The 22,143-nt window shown below is 36.7% G+C and overlaps 1 protein-coding gene across 3 annotated transcripts in view; it reads right to left on the bottom strand.

The window, feature by feature from the left end:
- LOC150095275 (leukotriene A-4 hydrolase) overlaps nt 1–22,143 on the bottom strand; it is a 227,299-nt gene that overhangs the window by 73,873 nt on the left and 131,283 nt on the right. For all 3 annotated transcript variants that reach the window (XM_090410547.1, XM_090410546.1, XM_090410548.1), the window contains exons 10-11: nt 18,443–18,554; nt 7,958–8,102 (exon numbers count right to left, since the gene is read on the bottom strand). In XM_090410547.1, coding sequence (XP_090266673.1) covers nt 7,958–8,102; nt 18,443–18,554 — 257 coding nt within the window. The remainder of the gene's footprint in view (nt 1–7,957; nt 8,103–18,442; nt 18,555–22,143) is intronic.

The raw sequence follows: 22,143 nt of genomic DNA, 5'->3' as shown, positions 1-22,143 counted from the left end.
GACAGAGTACTAGAGAATCAAGATGACAGTGCTCTCATTATATGTTATCCTCAGCCAACCTCAATGATGATATAGCTGAAAAAGACCATGTACTGTCTGGAATGCTTCTGATATCCTAACAGATGCTGTAAGACAAAAAGAAAAATTTGGGAGATCTAAAGTAATCATTAAGTTCAAGTATTAGGTCTTTATGACTACATTTGCAAGTGAAGGACAAGAATCTGTAGACAATAATTTTGTATATCTGAAGAAGTACACAGCTGCATTTATATACTGGTGTTCAAAACCTGAGGATGAACACTATTTCTGAAGATCACCACTGCAAATTCAGACAAATCGGCTTGTGGCAATTTGTATAACTGGAAATTTTGAATATAAAGTGAATACACATTCAAATTTTTGAATCACACATAAAGGATTCACGTGGTAGCACTCAACAAGACAAGGGCAAAAGGCTGCATGAAGCAAATTGTTTTAAGGAAGTGCTTTCATGAAGGAATAAAGTTGCAAACTTGGATGTCTCAAAAGATAACATAGATGATTTCTTGGGGAGAAGAATTATTGAAAAGCTTGAAGAAGGCTGCAGAATTACTGATATTGTCCAAAGAGTTTGGAATCTCACATAGCATCGTATCCAGGTTCAGGACACATTTCAAACCAATGGAATGTGTTCCACACGTTAGTTAAAGGTTGTCCTCACTCTATCACAGATCACAAAGACAAATTTTTGGTTATAACAGCAAAACGCAATCGACACACCGTGGAAGGTCAGCTCTGTTCAAGCACAGGTACATGGATATCTTGACAAACTGTGGCAAGACTTCTGCAACACATAGGCCTACACACCTAAAGGCCTTTAGCCTGTGTCCATTTATCCACAGTTCATTGTAGAGCATGTTTTCAGTGGTGTTGTATCCATAAAAATTGGACAAGACACCAATGGGCTAATGTATTCTACATATGAGTTGTTTTAGTCTTTACTCTGATTCTAAGACACTTGATCTGGAGTGAAAGTGGTACTGATTATCATTATGAGAATGTTCTTAAAAAAGGATAGATATTGTGCTAGGGTCATAGTCTGGGGAGGTATTATGCTTAATGGATGCAACGAGCTACAAGTGCTGGAAAAAGGGAATACGACTGGTAAACGATATTGCAACAAAGTTCTTCAATGTATGTTTTGTGGTGCTGTAGGCGAGGATTCATTTTTATGGATGACAATGCCACACCACATCATACAAGAGCAGTGGAGATACTTCTAGAGACCAAGGATATTAATCAAATCCAGTAGCCAGCATGCTCCCCAGATCTCAACTCCATAGAACATGTTTGGGACATAATAGGGAGAATCATTGCTGCTTGAAATTCCCCTCCAGAAAACAAACAAGGCCTTATCCTTGGTTTGCTTCAAGAATTCCTGAATCACTTGGAGCTAAGCATGCTACAACGTTGTGAGAGCTGCATCACAGTTCGAGGTGGAGACATATTCCATACAGATGTGTATCTCCGCATAGTTTTCTGTAAGCACTTACATTAAATCCTTAACTACATACATCCCTGGGAAATTTGTAACTTTTGCCAAAAACATACTGCAATTTAATTTGTATGAAATTTATAACATCTTTTTTGTGTAACATAATTTATTAGTATGCTGGCAATAAATTTGTCCACATTTTTTCAAGAAAATTTTTTCATATACAGGTAAAAATGTAGTTTGCTCTTAGCTTTTGAACACCAGTGTATAAATATAGCAGTATATTCTGTTATTGTTTCCTACCAGACACAAACTATTCCCCTTCTTCCCACCTCACACATGTAACCCTGCAAGTTATGAAACATGTACAGATTATATATATAACATGTTTCAGTGACATACATTAGCAGTGTTGTTCTGTTTTGCCATAACTGTTTAAATGAATCTGGAAGACTTTCTACTAGATTCAGGTAGATAATGTAGTGGTATCTTGCTCCACTTTGCCTTTAAAGTATTAGCAAATTCCACTGACAAACAGCAGTCACACTGTTGTGCCCAAATTTGTGAGTTATGTAGAGCAGTGGGTAATGACAATGTAGTTTGGGATAGACCAAAGTTTGAATCCCTCTCGAAGATGCAAAAAACTTCTAACTTTTTGCATGGCTGTCAGTTTAATGTGGTACAGTGTTAGGTTATGCATTCTGGGATAAAAAGATTCCCTGCTGTGTACTACACTGATGGAACTATACTCCAAGAACTGAAGTTCAGAGAGCAAACTGCAAAAGTGCCCAATAGCTTAAAGGACTACCCCATTACTAAAGATAGGCAGTCATTCTGATACAATTGAAAGCAGAACAACTGTATATCTTCATCTAAAATATGGGAAAGTCTTATTAGAATAACACATAATTTTTTTTTTACAGTTTTGATTAGCCTATGTTTCCTCAGTTACAAACATTATGTTGTTGTAAGCATAACATCACATGGTTCTTTCTGTTTCAACTCAATCCACTGTTTGCATTCTACCTTGTAATCAACTGTCACTCTGCCACTGAAAATGGTGTGTAAGTTTCAGACCAAAATATCTAGTCTTCCAAACAAATAAATTCTATCACCAATGCCTTGTGATTTTGTGTAAATAAGTAAAGAAAATGAAAGTTAAATAACCAGTACAGCCCCAGGATTCTCTTCTTAGACTTCTTACCCTAAAGTAAGATACTGACAAGCAAAAATAGAGATGATGCCATTGTAAAAAGCAATGATCAAAAACCACAAATGTACTGGTCGCCTAGTTTTCCAATGTGATGAAGAAATGCGAGAGCCCAGAGATGAAGAACCCAAAGCAGTATCTAGACCAGTGGGGTTTCCATCTTTTGAACACCCAGCACTCTGGTGACCTTTTTAAAATTTTATGGACCCCTTTGCCTAATATATGACATCACAATATTTCCCTTGGAAATAAGAGTAAAAATGCAGTGAAGGAAGGCAAGAGATCATGTTTATGCAGAGATTGAAATCTGGCAGAATAGTGATATAATGGAATATATATATTCCATTCCAAGTTACACACACACACACACACACACACACACACACACACACACACACACACACACACACACACACACACACACACACACACACACGAGGATGGTCTGAAAAATTCTCGACCTAACAATGAAAAAAAATTTATAATTTCAAAATTATTTTTATTTTTCAACATAATCTCCCTTAAGACTAATACATTTATTCCAGCAATGCTCCAGCACCATTATACCATCCCTGTAGTGGTTCTCAGTAAGATCTGCAAATACCCCTCTACAGATGCAAATCATCTCTTGATTTGAAGAAAAGTGCTGACCAGCAAGGAAGCGGTTTAGTTTTGGGAAGAGACAGAAGTGAGCGGGAGCAAAATCTGGGGAATAGGTGGGTGTTCCAACAATTCATAGTGCAGATCCCTTAATTTTCCCAATTGCAAAAACACCTTTGTGGGCAGGTGCATTGTCCTGATGGATTATTTTTTTCTTCTGCAAACAGGGTCTTTTCTCATGAATTTTTTCGTCTAGTCTGGTTAAAAGAGTAGAATAATATTCCCCGATTATTGTTTTACACTTTTCAAGATAATTAATAAACAAAATGCATTTAGCATCTCAAAACACCGATGTCATGACCATTCCTGCTGATGGAACAGACTTTGTCTTCTTTAGAGCGGAACAACTGGCTTCTGTCCACTGTTTTCACTGCTGTTTGGATTCTGGTTTGTATAATGGTGAATCCAAGTCTAATCCATAATAATAAATTGAAGCACAAAATCAGTTTTATTCTTGTTAAAACACTCCAAGCACTGTTCAGATATTTTCATGCAGGTGCATTTTTGATCTGCTGTGAGTAAACACAGCACCCATCTTGCGCAAAGCTTTTTCATATGCAATTCTTCGTGCAAAATATATCCTACAGGTTCTTTTGAAATGCCTATAGTCTCAGCAATTTCACGCACTTTGACTCACCAGTCATCCAATACCATATCGTGCACTTGATCAATGATTTCTGGTGTTGTTACACTTTTTGGATCACGTGGATCATCTTCAAGACTGGTACGGCCACATTTAAACTCGGCAGCCCATTTCTTAATTGTTGAAAATGAAGGAGAACAGTGCCCATAAACTTTTATGAACTTCGAATGAATTTCTTTTGGCATTAAGACTTCTTTTCCAAAGAAATTTATAACCGCATGATACTCAATTTTATCAATTTCAAGGGATACAGACAATGCTTTCACTTCAGACAGCTTTATAAAACAAACTACTTGATGGAATGACTTGTAATTTCACATGGATGCTTATGACAGACATACCAACTTAGAAAAAAAAAAAAAATCGCCGATAGTGTCGCCATCTATGGTCGAGGCCAAGAACTTTTCAGTCCACCCTTGTATGTGTGGGGTGCTTAAAGGTCAAAGCTGTATAACTGAGAGGAGACCTCCACATAGCCTTTAAAGGAATGTGGAGAACCGACCAGGGCTTCTGACCTAATGTCCAATCCTCACCTTCTCGTAGTGCACCATGTTGGGTATCTACCTGGATACTGAACGAACGAGGATGGTCTGGCAATTTGGGATTTAGCTGACCAAATTGCATTCTTATTGGCTTAAACCAATATACAAAATAATGGTACAACAAGACAAAATTTCATGCCGGCTGGGGCGTCGCCTGGTTAAACAAGGCCCCCATTGTTTTCACCAGGGAACCAGGGCGAACAGCGAAAAGTCAGCTACTAGAACAAATCTGAAAGCACACCCCAACTCAATATCAACATAAGAAGTCTGAATGGCAAAGAAATGCAGCTAGCTGAGGAATTAGATAAGTACCAGATAGACATAACAGGGATGACAAACAAAAAAGACAAAAACTGGCGAGATCTTTCTGAGCAATAAATACAAAATGTTATATTCAGGCAATGACAATCAAGGAAAAGAAGGAGTAACCATAATATTCAACACAAAATATGAGGCTAATCTTCTTGAATGGCAGGCAGTCTCAAGTAGAGTGATGTGAGCAAATATCAGAATGGGGAATTGGACAATGAGACTTATTTGTGCCTATGGTCCCACAGAAGGTTCTACTAAGGTAGAAGTGGAGGAATTTTTTGATGCTTTAGAGAAAACAACTGACACAATGAAAAAGGAAAAGTTGGTCCTTGTTGGGGATCTAAATAGCAGAGTGGGAAATGATTGTCAGACACCAAAAATATTTTGGGAAAATTTGGAGAAAAGAGCAAAGCTAATAATAATGACATATACTTGTTGGATTTCTGCTCAGGACATGGGCTGGTTATTACAAACACCATGTTCCAACATAAAAATGTGCACAAATTCACATGAAGAGAAGAGGCAAGGAATAAGAAAAGTCTCATTGACTATGCTATTGTTGATAGTGATGTTTACTCCCTGGTGCAGGACACCACAGTGTACAGAGGATTTGAAATTGGAAGTGATCACTATTTAGTCTTGAGCAGGATAAAATTGAATTTCATATTGAAAAGAATAACATGTAAGAAAGTTTTAAAGTGAATAAAAGTTGACAGTTCTCAGATGTGAACTGTAGACTAAAATACATTGAATAATTGAATTAATAAAAAAATTGAATTGAATTAAAAAATATTGAATTAGTGAAGAGATGGCATCAATGTCAATATCATATTAAAAACGAGGTTATTAGGAAAGAACTAGACATTGTCAGCATTCAGGAATGCGTTAGCAGAGTTAATCTCAGGTGGTATGGTCACTTAAACAGAATGGGCGAGGAAAGATTAGCAAAACACGTGTTCTCTGCCAGGATGGCAGAGAAACGACCCAGAGGAAGACAAAGTTATAGGTGAATTGATATGGTACAACGTGCCTTAGACGATAGAAATATAAGATCTGATAATGTTGGAGTCTTGACAAGTAACAGACTGATTTGGAGGAAAATTGTAGATAGGAAGTTAGTAATGATGTAAATTTTTCATGTAGTACTATCATATCTTGTACATCCCTTGAGGGTACATGTCAGGAAGAAGTTAATGATGATATTCAATAGAATATATCTAGCAGCATAACTCTGATATGAGCATGGTATTGGGAACCACCAATGTAGACTGTGAAATGGTTATGAAGAGTGATTCAATTCCCCCCCTTCCCCCCCATAAACAGCTCTAATAGAAAGTGGAGGAAAGACTGTTACCAGTTCAATGGAGTAATGGCCATTGCCAAAACATTGCACCTTGAGATAGAAGTTCATGTGAATCTATAAGAGAAGCATCTATGCACTGAATAATTCTCCACTGAACCGAATCAAGACAGTGCCAAAAACTGTATTTGTGAGATAGAAGTTGAAGTGAATCTGTAAGAGACGGATCATCTATGTGAAGTACTCGCCTCTGAACAGCATCAAGAATTTTTAGAGAAATTTTATGTGGACCAATACAAACATCTGAGCAGCATTCTAAGGATGGACAGATCTGGGATTTGTATAGAGTTAAGAATTGGGTAGGTATAACATAGCATCTTGAATAAAAGAATAGTCTAGTTTCTTTGATGCCATAGAAGATATTGATGTGATATGTTTATGCCAGAAGAGATCGGAAGCAAATGTTAGTTCAAGTAGAGATTTGATCCTATTTTGTGATTCATGTATTACTGAGAGTAAGGGTTATTGAGCTCTCTTTTGTGAAAAAAAAAGGAAGCCTGTTTTGGTGGACCTGAAGGTTACCAGATTGTTCTTGTTCCATTGCAGGATGGTACGCAGATCAACATTTAAGGCACTGGTTGTAGATGATCTTGAAGCCTGGGATATCTGAGCACTGCATGGTTTGTCAAATGAGGATGAAGGGAGAGTATTATCATCTGCAAAGCTATGAATAGGATTAGTGATAACTCAAAGTAGGTTATTTATGTACAGGAGAAAGGGTAGATGATAAAACAGAATTCTGAGATGCACTCCTTCACTGATAGTGAAGTTTAAAGAGAGGGAGCCATTGCCATGACATGTAGTGAACAACCAGAGAGAAAGCTGGCTACCCATATTGGAGGGTGGCAAGGAGACCAAAGAATGGCAATTTGTTTAGCAGGCCTCAATGCCTGACATGGTCGAAAGGTCTGGAAATGTCAAGAGCGACAGCCCAAATTTCTCTGAACCATTCTATAGCATATGTCCAGTAGTGGGAGATGTAAACTAAGAGGTCAGTGGGAATCTTGAATGGCCAAATCCATACTGGCAGCTGTTTATTAATTGGTGGGCCTGTAGGTACTGGAGAAGTTGGCTAATGATCACTTTCTCAATGATTTTGGTGTGGACTGAGGTGATGGTGATTGGTTTGTATTTTGACAGTAAACTTCTATTTCCACCCCCTTTTTTTTTTGGAATACACTGGATATACAATTGCTTTCATTAGAATAAGTACTGGCAAAATATAAAAGATTGTACAGACGATATACTGAACACGTATTAGTTCTGGGGCACAATGTTTGAGAACAACTGGAGTATGCCCTCAGAACTAGCAGAATTTTTAATATTCATAGTAATGGTTCGATTTTTTAACAGAGGGTTGTTGGGTGGAATGCATTAGCAGAGCATGTACTGAGAATGTTAGGAATGTAAATCAGATGACTGTTCAAAATGATAGATAAGTTTTCTAGATGAGTGAGATTTCCTGTGATGAATCTTCTAAACTGATGAAATTTTTTTAATAATAAAAACCAAGCTGAATTCTTTTAGGATCTTTTCTTCATTAACTTCCCTACCGGTCAATGTGGATGAAATAGTGACACCAAATTGCACCTCTTATCCATGTTATTCATTTATTCAAAATAGATTTAGCTCAACGTCTATGGACGTCGTGGCCAGTTGGGGTAAAGAGATGTTCTTTATGATTTATTTTCATTAGTTACTTAACTGGGATTAATTGAAGCCAATGCAACATACACTTATATTTTAGTTTACTTACCTGGGCCTCCAAGTATTTGTTCCAAATGAAACAGAAATGTATGGCCTTTCTCATAAGGAACTGTAGAGAAAGCATCATCTGGATCTATTCCTTTAAGATCAGGGACCAGTTTGGTCAGTGGATCATCCTCACCTCTTGTTTTAATCTATATAATAAATTATGTAAATTTAAGCAACTTGATTATATACATTACAGGATTACCTTTTTGATGGTTCTATGCAGTAATTTCTGATTACTAATTTTTTTTTTTTTTAATAGTAATCCCATACGCCGGTTATTTTTTTCAACTGATAGCATATTAATACTGTGAATGGGCAGAAAATTTAGGAAAAAAAATGTTAGCACTGAATTTGAAGATCTGTAAATTTTAATAAGCAGGAAAAACATAAGAGGACCGACTGTCTAAATAAGACAGCAGTGGAAGGAATGCTGACGCACATCTTTTAAAAAATTTAGAGGAGAACTGAGGAATTGCCAATGCCAATTCTGATGAACAGCAACCATAGAAATATTTGAAGAAAAAGTAAATTTCAACAAGCATTCAAGTGTGTTAAGGATTAAGTGTTGGGAGGACATCATACTAGAGTTTTAATAGCACTAAGAAAGGATTAAAAACTATTTTAATTGTTCCAATATATCCTCACAACCTCCTATATCTGAGGTATATCTGAAAAAAATAGCCAGGTCTTTAAAAAATACAGCCTTTGCAGTGTTCAAGTCTCACTGGAAACTTGCTATGTTTATCTGTTCCACTAAAGATCAATGTCCTCCTCTCTCAGTGCCTGTAGTATATAAAGTGCCCTGTTCCTACAAGTTGGCATACTTTGTGAACAGACAGGCAGATCACAACCATCCACACAGATGAATAAAAAACATACATCTGCAATCATATCTATGGTCAATTTGGTCTTGTACATCCATGTATTGGATATGCCCACAGGATCTTCTGGAAGAAAAAACAGACTCTTTATTAGGATCTGCAGCTGCACTCAGAAATTGACTGAATTCAAATAAATACAGATGCAAGAAAGTTTCCAAAATATGTGAAACATTAAACCTCAGATCCCAATGTACAACCTAGGCCTTCTACAAACACCCATAGAGGGCATCTCACATATTTTGGAAACTTTCTTGCATCTGTATTTATTTGAATTCAGTCAATTTCTGAGTGCAGCTGCAGATCCTAATAAAGAGTCTGTTTTTTCTTCCAGAAGATCCTGTGGGCATACCCACATGTTCAGTACTATCTGAAAATGTCTCAGTAACTGAGGTGAAATTCAGTTACTGAGACATTTGGAAGAATTAAAATAGCTTTTAATCCTTTCTTAGTGCTGTTAATATTCCATTAAACCTCCACATGAAGAACTGAAGTGTCTAATCAAATTAAATAGCTGCTAAACAAACATGGTATAAAAATTAGCTTAAAAAATAGAAAATATCAATTGCATTCTAGAACACCAAAATATTTCAACTATTTAGGTACACAATTTTTTAGTAAGAATGGTAAATTAAATATGGATAATAGAAAAAGTAAGGCTGGTATGGCGAGTGAGCTGCCACAGTTCACCTGGCAGAGATGAAGCTCTTAAGTTGAAAAGTCATGGATTTAAATCGATCTTAGATGCAAGTACCCTGTATAATAGCTTTTTCAACTTAAGGATAAGTTAATTGCTATCATATGAAGGCATCTATTTATTTATTTATACAGTCTTGCCATAAATACTGCTACAATTTCCACACTGGCACAGACACAGAACTAGCCACCTGCTACTTTCAACATGCTAAAAACACTCAGAATCAGTAGAATGTTTGTGTATTGAACTATTGACTATTATAATGATATAGAAGATGTATCTGACTGCCAAAGAACAGTTCGACCAAAATGTGTTAGCACGCAACAGCTTGTGAGGGCTGTGAAGGCATAATCGTAATCTTGTGAGAATGCAGAAAGTGATGTCGAGAGAGAGAGAGAGATTAACGTTTTGCAGAGAATGATGTCATGTGTACTAATGACTTTGGGGTGAGAGCCTATCGTTATTCCACTGGGCACTTCCTAACATCATAACTTATGCAGAAGATGGTGATAAAATCAAACGCAGTCCTCCATGGTATGTGCACAATAGTCGCATAGATATCCTTCACAGATGAGAAAATTTTCACTATATTTTCACCCATGAGGATTCAGTGAGGTAATCACCCCATGTCAGTGATGGTTTGGTTTGGGGTGAGTATCCAACTTGCATTTCTGCGAGAAAGGGACCAAAACCTTGGTCAAAGTGCATCAACACACCATAACAAAACCTGTGGTAAGGCTCCTGAACATAATCCTGTTTCACGGTAGGCAGTGGATTTTACAATAGGATCAGCTCCTGCACACAAGGTGAGGACAACACAACAGTGGTTGAAGACAAATGTGCCTGACCACATATCACCATCTGACTGGCAGTCTGGAAATCCCAATCTGAATCCAGTGGGCTTCAAATTGTGGTTGGAGCTTGAGATAGTAGCCTGCAAGAAATGACAGCGCAGCATCACTAGCTTGAAGGTGGATTTGGAGTGAGCAGTGGAAGCATTTCCACTGGATGTTGTGCATGCTTTCATCGATATGTGGGCTCGTGAACTTCAGGTGTGTATGAAAGCAAAAGGGGGAAGTTTCAAACATTGAATGCTGCTATATGCACACTACAAACCACTATACATGTGGTTTGTATGTGCTGACAGCTGTAATGATTACTGATAGATTAAAAGTTTATGTGGTGTTCCAGTTGTAACAGTATTTATGGCTAGACTGGGTAGTTATTTTATTTTTTACTAGTAGAAAGATGCTGGAAACCACATGTAATTGAGAGATAGGAGACAAAGCAGTCAGCATCAAATATTCTATAGCAGCATTAATTAGGTTTAAAACAAAGACATGACAGTCCCACTGAGCTAAATATGTTTAAAGAGATAGTGTGGTGTCAGCTAAATAAAATCAAATGGAACCCGAGAAAAATCACTCAAGACACCAAGTTACAATACACAAAAGTCTTCAAGGCTGACTGAAGGCCGGAGACTACAAACTGTCTAATTATAGGCCAGTTTGTGTGTCATCGATAGTTGCTAAGGTCTTGGAGAAATTAGTGAGGGACCATATACAGTGTTGGGTGGATGAGGGTAATGTTATCTGTGAGAATCAACACGGATTTGTTAAAGTGAGCTCTTGCTTTAGTAATATGATTGCCTTTTATAATAAAGTGACAAGAGCAGTTGATGAAGGAAAGGCATATACTGCAATTTTTTTGATTTTGCAAAGGCATTTGATAGGGTACTACATGATAAGCTGATACTTAAGTTGCAGCACATGGGTTTAGATGTCGGGTTAGTCAACTGGATTCAGGATAGGCTGTGATAGGTATCACAGTTGTGTATGGTGGGGCAATATCAAGTAGGCAGAAGGTTACAAGTGGAGTTCCACAGGGCTCAGTACTGGGATCTGTATTGTTTAACCTTTATATCAATGACATTGTCGATGGATTGCAAGGGGATATTTAGTTTGAGGATGATGTGAAGCTGGGCAGGGTTATTAGCAATAGTGCAGATGTGGCAGCACTTAAAGAGAATTTAAATAAACTGGACAGATGGACAAATGAATGGGGGGTTTCGGTTTAATGCAGCAAAATGTAAGGTCCTGAGGTTTGGGACAGATCAATGGGACGCTGCATACTCTATTTGAGGAGCTATACTGGAGTAAGTAGGGGAGACAAGAGATCTGGGGGTGATGATTGATAGAAAACTGAAATTCAGGGAACATATTGCAAAGGTGGTGAAAGTAACCCAGAGGATTGCTGCAATACTGAGAAGGATGCTGACCTGAAGAGATAAGAGAGTTATCATTCCGTTGTATAAGACTGATCAGATCACACTTGTTCTCAAATTTGGTCCCCAGTATTTGAAGGGGATAAATTAACTGTGGAAAGGGTACAGAGGTAGATAACAAAGTTTCAGGACTGTACAATGTTAGTTATGAGGATCAGCTGAAGGAATGTGGACTGCCGAGTTTGGTAGAAAGAAGTAGAGGTGATATAAGTCTCTTGACTCAATAGAGGCCTGAATATTAATAATAATAGATATGACAGCACTTAAGAAAATCAGATAAGTGATGAGTGGCTTCAATAGCATAACCACATTAAAAATAAAGATGATAAAATAAAGTAAAATATAATAAGGATAAAATAAAAATAAAACTGATTATACTTAGTATTCAAAAAAAGTGTAAGCAGAACTAATCTGAAGTGGTACACAGACTATCATCATCATCAAATTCCTGAAAATGTACCCTCAAGGGGTGTACAGGATATAATAGTACTAAATGAAAAATTTACATCATTACTATCTACAATTTTCCTTCAAATCAGCCTGTTACTTGTCAAGACTCAAACATTATCAGATCTTATATTTCTATCGTCTAAGGCACTTTGTACCATATCAATCCACCTATATCTTGGTTTTCCTCTGGGTCGTTTTCTTGTCAACCAGGCAGAGAACACTTGTTTTGCTAATCTTTCCTCGCCATTCTGTTTATGTGACCATACCACCTGAGATTAGCTCTGCTAACACATTCCAGGATACTGACAATGTCAAGTTCTTTCCTAATATCCTCATTTTTAATATGATATTGCCATTGATGCCATCTGTTCACGCCTCTAATCTTTCTCAGGACTCTCATATCTGTGGTCTCCAGTCTTTGGTCAAGTGTTTTACTTCTGACCCAGCTCTCAGATCCATAAGTTAAAATTGGTTTGAACGCTGTCTTGTATACAGCTAATTTAGTGTTCCGACTAATTTCTCATATGAATTTATTCAATTGATTTCTTACCATATCAGCTTTATTGATTCCGTTGTCTATTTCCATATTTAATTTACCATCTTCAGTAAAAATCGTGCCTAAGTAGCTGAAATGTTTTACTTGTTCCACAGGTTCCCCGTTCAACACACAGTTGACAATTTCAACGATTCTACCTATTTTCATTGTCTTTGTCTTTTTATTGCTGACCTTCATACCATATCTATTACAACAGTTATTCAACTTAGTCAGGGAATCTTGCAAACTTGTAGCGGATTTATTTAGAAGTATAACATCATCCACATAAAGCAAGCTGAAATAACATCTCCAATTCTGATATCACGTTTAATACCACTTTCCTTCATAATGTGATCCATATAGATCATGAATAACAGAGGGGATAATGTACATCCTTGTCTCACACCAGATTTAACATTAAACCATCTTCCTGTACTTCCTTCAATTCTAACTGCTGACTTACAACTCAAATAAAGACAAAGTATTGCTTGATATAATGCCCCCTTGACACCATATAACTGCAGCGTATTGAATAGCTTCTTTCTTGGCACCTTGTCATATGCCTTTTCCAGATCGACATAACTTAAATATGGATCTTTGTTATATTCCTATGCTTTTTCAACTATCTGTCATAAAGTGAAGATCTGATCCTGACAGCCTCTATTTGGCCTGAATCCAGCTTGTTCTTCACCAAACATTTCTTCCACAATTCTTCTCAACCATATACTTGCATAGATCTTGCCAGGAACACTCAGTAGGGAAATACCTCTGTAATTCTCACATTCAGTTTTATTTCCCTTTTTATATATGGGCACTATTAGAGATCTACTCCAATCATCAGGAATTCGTCCCTCTGTCCAGGCATTCTGAACTATGAAGTGCAGCAACTGTAAGACTTTTATTCCACTATACTTCAGCATTTCTAGTCGAATATCATCTACTCCTGCTGCCTTTCCACATTTCAAGCCTTTGATGGCTTTTTCTACTTCAAGTATGGATATGTATTCCTGATTGTATGCCATTTGAGTGTTTTTTTACCACTGTGCTATCACTGCTTGTTTCATTTAGCAATTTTTCGAAGTAATTACTCCACACTTCAAGGATATCTTTTTCTCCCGTTTTCATTTCGCCTTTATCATCTCTAACTCTTTTTACAGCACTCTTTCCTCCATTTCTAAGCTTCTTCAACAACTTCCAGAATATCTTACCACCTTCTTGATATTTATTTTCTATGTTCTTGCCAAAGTCCTCCCATGACTTTTTGTTTAGCTAGTTTTACGCAGTGTTTCGCTTTCTTACATTTGTCTCTGTATTCTCTAAGAGCAAAAGCTGACTTATTTGCCAGGAACTTTTGATATGTTTTCTTCTTTTCCTTCACTGCCTCTTTAACTTCCTGTGTCCACCATGGAGTTCTGATTTTTCTATCCTTGAAGACAACCTCACCACATGCCTCTCTGGCTGAATCAATCAGGGTTTTCTCCAAGGTTTGGTTGCTGTTCTCAAACTCTTTCATTGTTATTTCAATAATCTTTGTGTATTTTATAGTCTACAGTTCACATCTGAGAGCTGCTCAACTTTTATTCATTTCAAAACTTTCTTACATGTTATTCTTTTCAATACAAAATTCAATTTTATCCTGCTCAAGACTAAATAGTGATCACTTCCAATTTCAAATCCTCTGTACACTCTGGTATCCTGCACCAGGGAGAAAACGTCACTATCAACAATAACGTAGTCAATGAGACTTTTCTTATTCCTTGCCTCTTCTCTCCATGTGAATTTGTGCACATTTTTATGTTGGAACATGGTGTTAGTAATAACCAGTCCACGTCCTGAGCAGGTATTTACCATTATTATTAGCTTTGCTCTTTTCTCCAAATTTTCCCAAAATATTTTTGCAACTGACACAGTGAAAAAGGAAAAGTTAGTCCTTGTTGGGGATCTTAAAGCAGAGTAGGAAATGATCTCCAACAAGAATCAACTTTTCCTTTTTCACTATGTCAGTTGCTTTCTCTAAAGCATCAAAAAATTCCTCCACTTCTATCTTAGTAGAACCTTCTGTGGGACCATAGGCACAAATAAGTCTCACTGTCCAATCCCCCATTCTGATATTTGCTCACATCACTCTACTTGAGACTGCCTGCCATTCAAGAAGAAAGAAGATTAGCCTCGTATTTTGTGTTGAATACTATGGCTACTCCTTCTTTTCCTTGATTGTTATTGCCTGAATATAACATTGGAAGATTTCACCAGTTTTTGTCTTTTTTGTTTCAGTCACCCCTATTATGTCGATCTGGTACTTATCTAATTCTTCAACTAGCTCCATTTCTTTGCCATTCAGGCTTCTTATTAATAACAGACTAGGGAATGAAAAATAGCAAAATGTGTCCTGAAGCAAAAATGACACTAAAAAGATTTAAGGAAAGTCCAAGTTCTATGATAGTCATTTGAAAAGGTACATGCCATGCATGAATCACAAATGGGTGATACATGCGTATGTACTGTTTCTGTTGTTCTGGTTCTGTGAAATAAGACTTCAAAATAAAGAAAGAAACTCCTCTGGTTAGATATTCCACATTTTGTATGACAGTGCAAGACATGTTTCACATCTGCATTTGATTTTATGAAAAGTTATGAATGATAAGTACTCCTTCGTCCCCTAAATAATATTGATATGAAACTTCCATGCTTTGATTTGCTTCCCAAATTGAAAAAAAACAATATCAAGAACTGAAATGTATTTAGCTATCCCTTCTCAAAATGGATGTATGTACAAGACGATCAACAAGTCCTTGCAAACGTCCTCCTGACAAGGATAAACAATCAAGAATAAAAAGTGCAGTAATAGTTCCTTATTTCCAATATGTAATAAACAAAATTCCTAAAATACTCTGATGACATGATATAAAAGCATCTTTCCCCTGCTTCGCACACCATCAAACAGTGTGAAAATGACAGTATGTAAAATTACAAAAACAACACAACCTTCCCCCCCCCCCCCTCCATTTAATATCAACTCCACACATAAAAGACTGTAAAACCTACAGCATACCAGTGCTGTGTGTTTGGGAAGGGGTAGGGTAGCTGCCACATAAGCCATAATTCTCGGTTTCCCTAAACTCTACTAATGTTCTCTCCTACCACATGTAGCAGTTACTTGAAAGAATGCAATATATACTTATATAATTAATTTTTTTTTTTTCTCTCAGGATGCTTAGTAATACTGTAACAGATCTAGTGAGCCTGTTTACCACATGGTTGGCTGATTGGGTAGCATTTTCATTCTCTTCAACTAACAAAACATGGTTTGAATTCCACTGCTGGCATGGATGTTTTGCAAATGTTTTTTAGGTGGGAAATGAATTTCATCACCCAGAATGTGAGAAAAACACCCTGCTATCTGAAAGCCTGAAGTGGCTTGAAAAAGTTCAATGACATAGTACTAATACTATAGGTTAATGGATAGGATTTCACATTAAATAAAAAAAGTTTATCAAGTCATTAAAATTAGTTTATAATGTGTGACAAATTATTTTAATATTTTTGAAAATAATTCCACTACAAAAGGTTTGCAAGCCTGTAGCCCATAAGTCTGTGGCAGGTTAAAGATTAGATAATTCAAAGGAAGTGCATTAATGATCAAACCATTTTTTTTTTAAATGTTGAAAGTTTTTTTCGCTTGGTTATACTATAAATTAAAGATGCCAAGAAATTATATTCCTGATTTTCATCCTTTATCTAACTGTAAGCAAACAAAGTTTGTGCATGAAGTCACTTCACCACTGCATTACTTGTATATAGAGGCTAGCATAACCAAGTGAAAAAAACTTTCAACATCTACCTCTAATCCAGAGTATTTTAGTAATAAGGTGTGACACCTTTTGGCTACTTGTATATGAAAATACAACTTTTGCTTTACTTCAACCTCAGTAGCACTTCTGGGTCTGGTTCCCGCTGACGAGACCTCAATACAGGTTAAATTCAGTCTGGGTAGTGGTCCTACGTATAACCCATAGCATTATACATGTCTATAAGGATATTTGCTTTTCATTATGGGATACCAAGGCAACTGATGTGAAGTCATTAGCCTCTGTATACAAGTAACCCAGCTATGAATTGACTTCACCTGCAAACTTTGTTTGCTTACACTTGAATAAAGGATGAAACCAAAAATATAATTTATAGGCATCTTTAATTTACGATTTTTTTAAAATCACTTTGGTCACCAATAAGTAAGTTTATCTTAGCATCCTTCCTTGAAATGAGCACAATGTGGTGGGCACTATACACAGAATTGGACTTCTTATGCAAAATTTATATTTCAATATAACAACCTTGCATTTTATATAGAAGAAACTTTGCTTACATACATTTTCATTTGATTAGCATTCGTAAGTGTTATTTATCAACCAAAGAAATGCAAAAAAATACCACCACCACTTGAGCAAAACACCTTGCACACTGTAATGGAAGTCCAGGAATAACTGCTACAGGTACATTGATTTAACTATATTATCTTGGCATAACTTATGTGAGAAGCCCAGAAGAAAAGCTGTAAAATAAGTTATTTGTTTTTTTTTAAATCTTTGCTAAAACAATACTATAAGCTGAACTCTTATAGCACATTGGTACTATAAGATTCCAGCCTGTGTGAGTAAAGAGTTATACACTGGTTATAATAAAAAAAACAGGAACTCTACCTAGAGATGAGACTAAACACTGTTTTATGCCATTTCAGGTCTCCAGTAAGGAAAATGATAGTATCACACCTAGCAATGAAAGTCATCTCCCACTATTTGGGAAAAAGGGGAAGTACTAATAATTTTCAAGCTGACAAATAATTTTTACAAACATTCATACCATAGTATTATTCAACTGTATGGATATCCTATCCAGGTCAAAGTCAGTCTGGGCATATAACCCATAGCATTATACACGTCTATAAGGATATTTTAATTTCAGCCATATGGCTAGTGTGGGGTCTATATTCTACAATATTCTACCGTACTATGGAGATCATTATGAGCAAGATGGTTTCCTGTTGCCTTCCTTGCTGTAGTATATTTTATGATTGTAGCCGTGTATGTTAACAGGACTGGTTTGCCTGTTCTGAAGGATGAAAAACCCAAGTCACGAAGAAAAAATCACCACCTTCGTAATCGGTTAACTCACCTTTAGTCAAAAGAGACCAGATAAAGGTTCCTCACGCCGTAGATGGGAATTGAACGCAGGTCTTTCCAACCAAAGGGCTTCGTCTATACCAAATGAGTTACGGAGACTTGTACTGTATATGTATACTGCATATATTCAGATGAAGTTGTCATAAAGGTCTCTTACAGGATATAACAGACAAAGGATATGAAACCAATCAAAAGGTATTGTTATTATGGAAGCTTTTGTAAAAACATTTTACAATTATCATATTCTAATTATCTGTGCTTGGCACTGCTATTTGTTTATTTACAATTCAAACTTATAAATTTTAGCCATATTTTCCTTTTAAACATGCTAAGTTTCTCTCAGCAACAAGACATGAGTCAAGGACTATTTGTCCTCGACTTGTGTCTGTTGTTATATAGTTGTTAATTTGATTATGAGAAGAAAAATCCAGTTCAAGATGATACAAATTAAGCAAAACTTACCGTATATTGTAGCTCTTTCCATCCGGCAATTGCTTCAAAATGGCGAAGAGGATCTCCGTGCATCAGTCCTGCCATCTTTCGTTCAATAAATACAGTAAAACCTTCATTTAACCTAAAATAAATTACATTTAAAAAATAAAAAGGGGAATATAGATACTTGGACTGGCTACATAAGTACTAAGATGAGATTTCAAAAGCGATGAACAATTCTGAAAGCTAAACAGTTTATATAATTTCTTATCACATATATTTGTTATTCTCAAAGAATCAATAGATGAAATCCTCTTCATGTTCCTGTATGATGAGAAGGATCTGCCTGACTGGCCAAAGTGGGACAGCTTATAAGCATAGTGTATCTTGCATGCATATTCTTAGATTGAAAAAAAGATTAACAACTCAACTAAAGACTAGCTTTAATTATTGGGTGTCAAGAATCAATGTCGAAGCAGCTAGAGCAATGAGGCTACCAATAGATACAGTAAACCATCATTTAAGCTATAATAATTTCATAATTTAAGCCTATAATTTAAAGCATTATGTAGCTGCAGAATTCTCTTGCCTTTTGAATTGAAAAGTACATTTTGAGTGGAAATAATTGAATTAGATATAAATAGGTATTAGAGAGATAATTGGGCAATGAGATTCCTGTGAATTTGTGTCACAATCAAACACTTTAAGCTAATTTTTAAGATTAGCATTTATTTTTTAATGTGAATCCCAACCACAAAAAGGTGTGCGCTACTTTATACACCCTCTGTCCAAAAAGAAACTGAACTTATGATAGAAAAGAAAACACAGGCCAATTATAATTATTCAAATCATTTATTTCAATCAATATACTCTCCCTCAGCTTCAATACAGTGTTTAGCACGGTCAATTAATTTGTTAAATGAGTTTTTTTATATTGGTTTTTGGGATACTGTTCAGGGTTGTGGTTACTGCCACTTGAACATTTTCAATGGTGTTGTATCGCTTTCCTTTCATCAACAAATGAAGTCGGGGGAAGAGAAAACTCACACGTGCTAAATCAGGTGAATACAGTGAGTGATCCAACACACAAACTTGGTTTTTGCTCAAAAACTGTCTCACAATGTTTGAACGATAAGATGGTGCATCATCGTGCAAAAGTGACCAGCTGCCTGCATCACAATATTCATGCCATACGCGACAAATTCTCGCTATCATTCGCTTCAAAACTTCGAGATAAAACTCACCATTGACCATTTGGCCAAGCTGAATAAATTCTTGGTGGATAATGCCCTTGGAATCGTAGAAACAAATTGCATTGTCTTTACTTTTGACTTCTCCAAGCGACTTTTTTTCAGATGCCCCCTCTTCTGGTGGTCTCCACTCAGCACTCTGTTTCAGGCTCATACTCAAAACACCACATCTCGTCACCAGTAACGATCGTTTCAAGGAAGTTCGAGTCCTTACGAGCAGTTTTAATGAGGTCCTTGCAGTGTTCAATTCGATACATTTTTTGGTCATCAGTCAACTTGTGGGGAACAAATCATGAATTCAATTTACGAAGGACCAAACTCTCAGTCAAAACGTTGTGCACAGTTGATTTTGGAATCCCCAATTCATCTTCAATCAATCTCACAGATGATTTTGGGTTTTCTTTGATGAAATCACGCACTTTTTGGATGTTAACTTTGCTCAGTCCAGTTTTTTGGACTGCCCGGCTTTTTGTCATCCTCAAGCATCTCACGATCACTTTGAAATCACTTAAACCATTCGTAAACTTGAGTATGCTTTTGAAGAATTGTATGCATTTCAGTAAAACTTTTACCAAGTTTAACACAAAAGTCAATCGCAGTTCTCTGTTTGAAACTCATTTTCTGACCGTTCGTCAAAACACAGTCATTCTTGACATTATAACTCGGCTTCTAACGAAACAAATGTCATAAACAGTTGACACAACACTAACGAAGGTTGCCGCTTTCGACAACAAAAAGATACTACAGGTGGGGCACTAATTTCTTCTATTTTCAAAAAGTTCAGTTTCTTTTTGGACAGAGGGTGTATTTAGAATTACTGGTGGGCTAGGAATTAGGTTATCTGCTTTATTTAATTTTCGAGAGAGATCAAACATGCAACTTTTTTTTCAGATTTCCAATAAGTAGAGTGGTTATCATAATTGGATGATGGAAATCATTGATCTCAAGACCTCACAAATAACCATGAAACAGCAAGATTTAAAATGACCTGTTTGATGGAAAGCAGGGATGCTAACCACTTGACCAACCAAGAAAGAGCAATTATTCAAATTTAAGGACTAAAGTAAAGTACCTTCAGTTTTCTTTTTCTTCCTGTCTGTAAATCTTAGCAAGATTGCTTGGCAAGTTCCATTTTTCAATAATATTCTTACTTCAGCATCAAAATGGAGTCCAAAGATAGCACAAAACTATGTGCACATAGTTTTGTGCCACTAATGGACAGCAATGCACAATATACAGCTTCTCTGTCAAGTCAACCCTGCCTTCTTGCAGTGCAACTTGTTTACACAAAACTGGCTCTGGCAAAATCAGAGAGTATTCCTAATGCAAAACTTTCCCAGTTGGAAGAAATATACACTATACACTACGAGGTAGTAGATGTTCATCACCCAATGAAATACCACTGTCTAGCTTATTGGAGGTCTGAGGCAAATGCCATGTTTGGTCTCCATAGCAGAGATTCTAGTTTCCATTTCTCCCTTCCCCTTCTCTATGCAGTGCAAGTGATACCCTTCAAGGCTATGACAAATATACTTAAATAGCCACATTATCCTCTATTTTCAGGGTGCATCAGTTAAAATGGTGTGGCTGCAGGCTAGCTGGCAGTTAGTGCATGCCCGAAACTATCAGTAACAGGTCAGGTCAGGAGGCTTCTCGATCAATTGGCACATAATCCTACTGCCACATACTCAGGTCATGTCTGGAGAGGGAGCCTGAGTAGTGGTATGCGTGGGGAACTTTCAAGGACACATCATCACAAAGAGACTGGTTTCTCTTTTTATAGATGTTATATCCAAGAATCTCACTGCATGTCCTCACTATAACCTTCCATCTAATCATGATTAAACTTAAGACTCTTAGAAAACAATAACAGAGATGAAAGTGAATCTCCCTCAAACAAATCCCATCAAAAAAGTCAAAACCAAGACAGAATCTCTTTACTAAACTCATTTTCACATCTACTTTACTAACATTTACCGTCTTCCGGACTGCAACGTGGGTTTCCTGACAGAAACCCACGTTGCAGCTACATCTCCAATGACCAAACTACACACCCCATTATACTTTTTGCCACAACTGGGGCACACGTTTCCCAGTGTTAGGTCATTACTTATAGCAGTGACTTCTGCTTCTCATCCAGCTTGGTTGGTAGTGTTGATATATGGTAGCCAGTTGAAATTTTGGATGTTGAGGTTGATTTCCTCAACATTAGATAGTTGGATATCTAACAGATTAGATAGTTGGATTGCATATGGTCGAGTTCCATGGGAAGAAAAGTGAAGAGGTCTGAGTGGTTATTGGTGTTACTAAATGGGGCAAGGAAAACTTGAGCCAGATATGGTCAAAAGCAGATGTACATCTACCTACTTGAATTCCTGATAACTGATTCACTCCCAAAATATTTCAAATCTCTTTTTGACCTTCTTCCAAATACACCACAGAGGTTACCTCTCCTTCCTCTACAACTGAGACCACAATCTT

Source organism: Typopeltis vanoorti, chromosome 20, assembly GCF_054136105.1.
Source record: "Typopeltis vanoorti isolate ZY-2024b chromosome 20, IOZ_Tvanoo_1.0, whole genome shotgun sequence".
In the NCBI taxonomy this organism is placed as follows: Eukaryota; Metazoa; Arthropoda; class Arachnida; order Uropygi; family Thelyphonidae; genus Typopeltis; species Typopeltis vanoorti.
The sequence above is the reverse complement of the archived record's forward strand: the minus strand, read 5'-3'. Positions and strand labels throughout refer to the sequence as shown.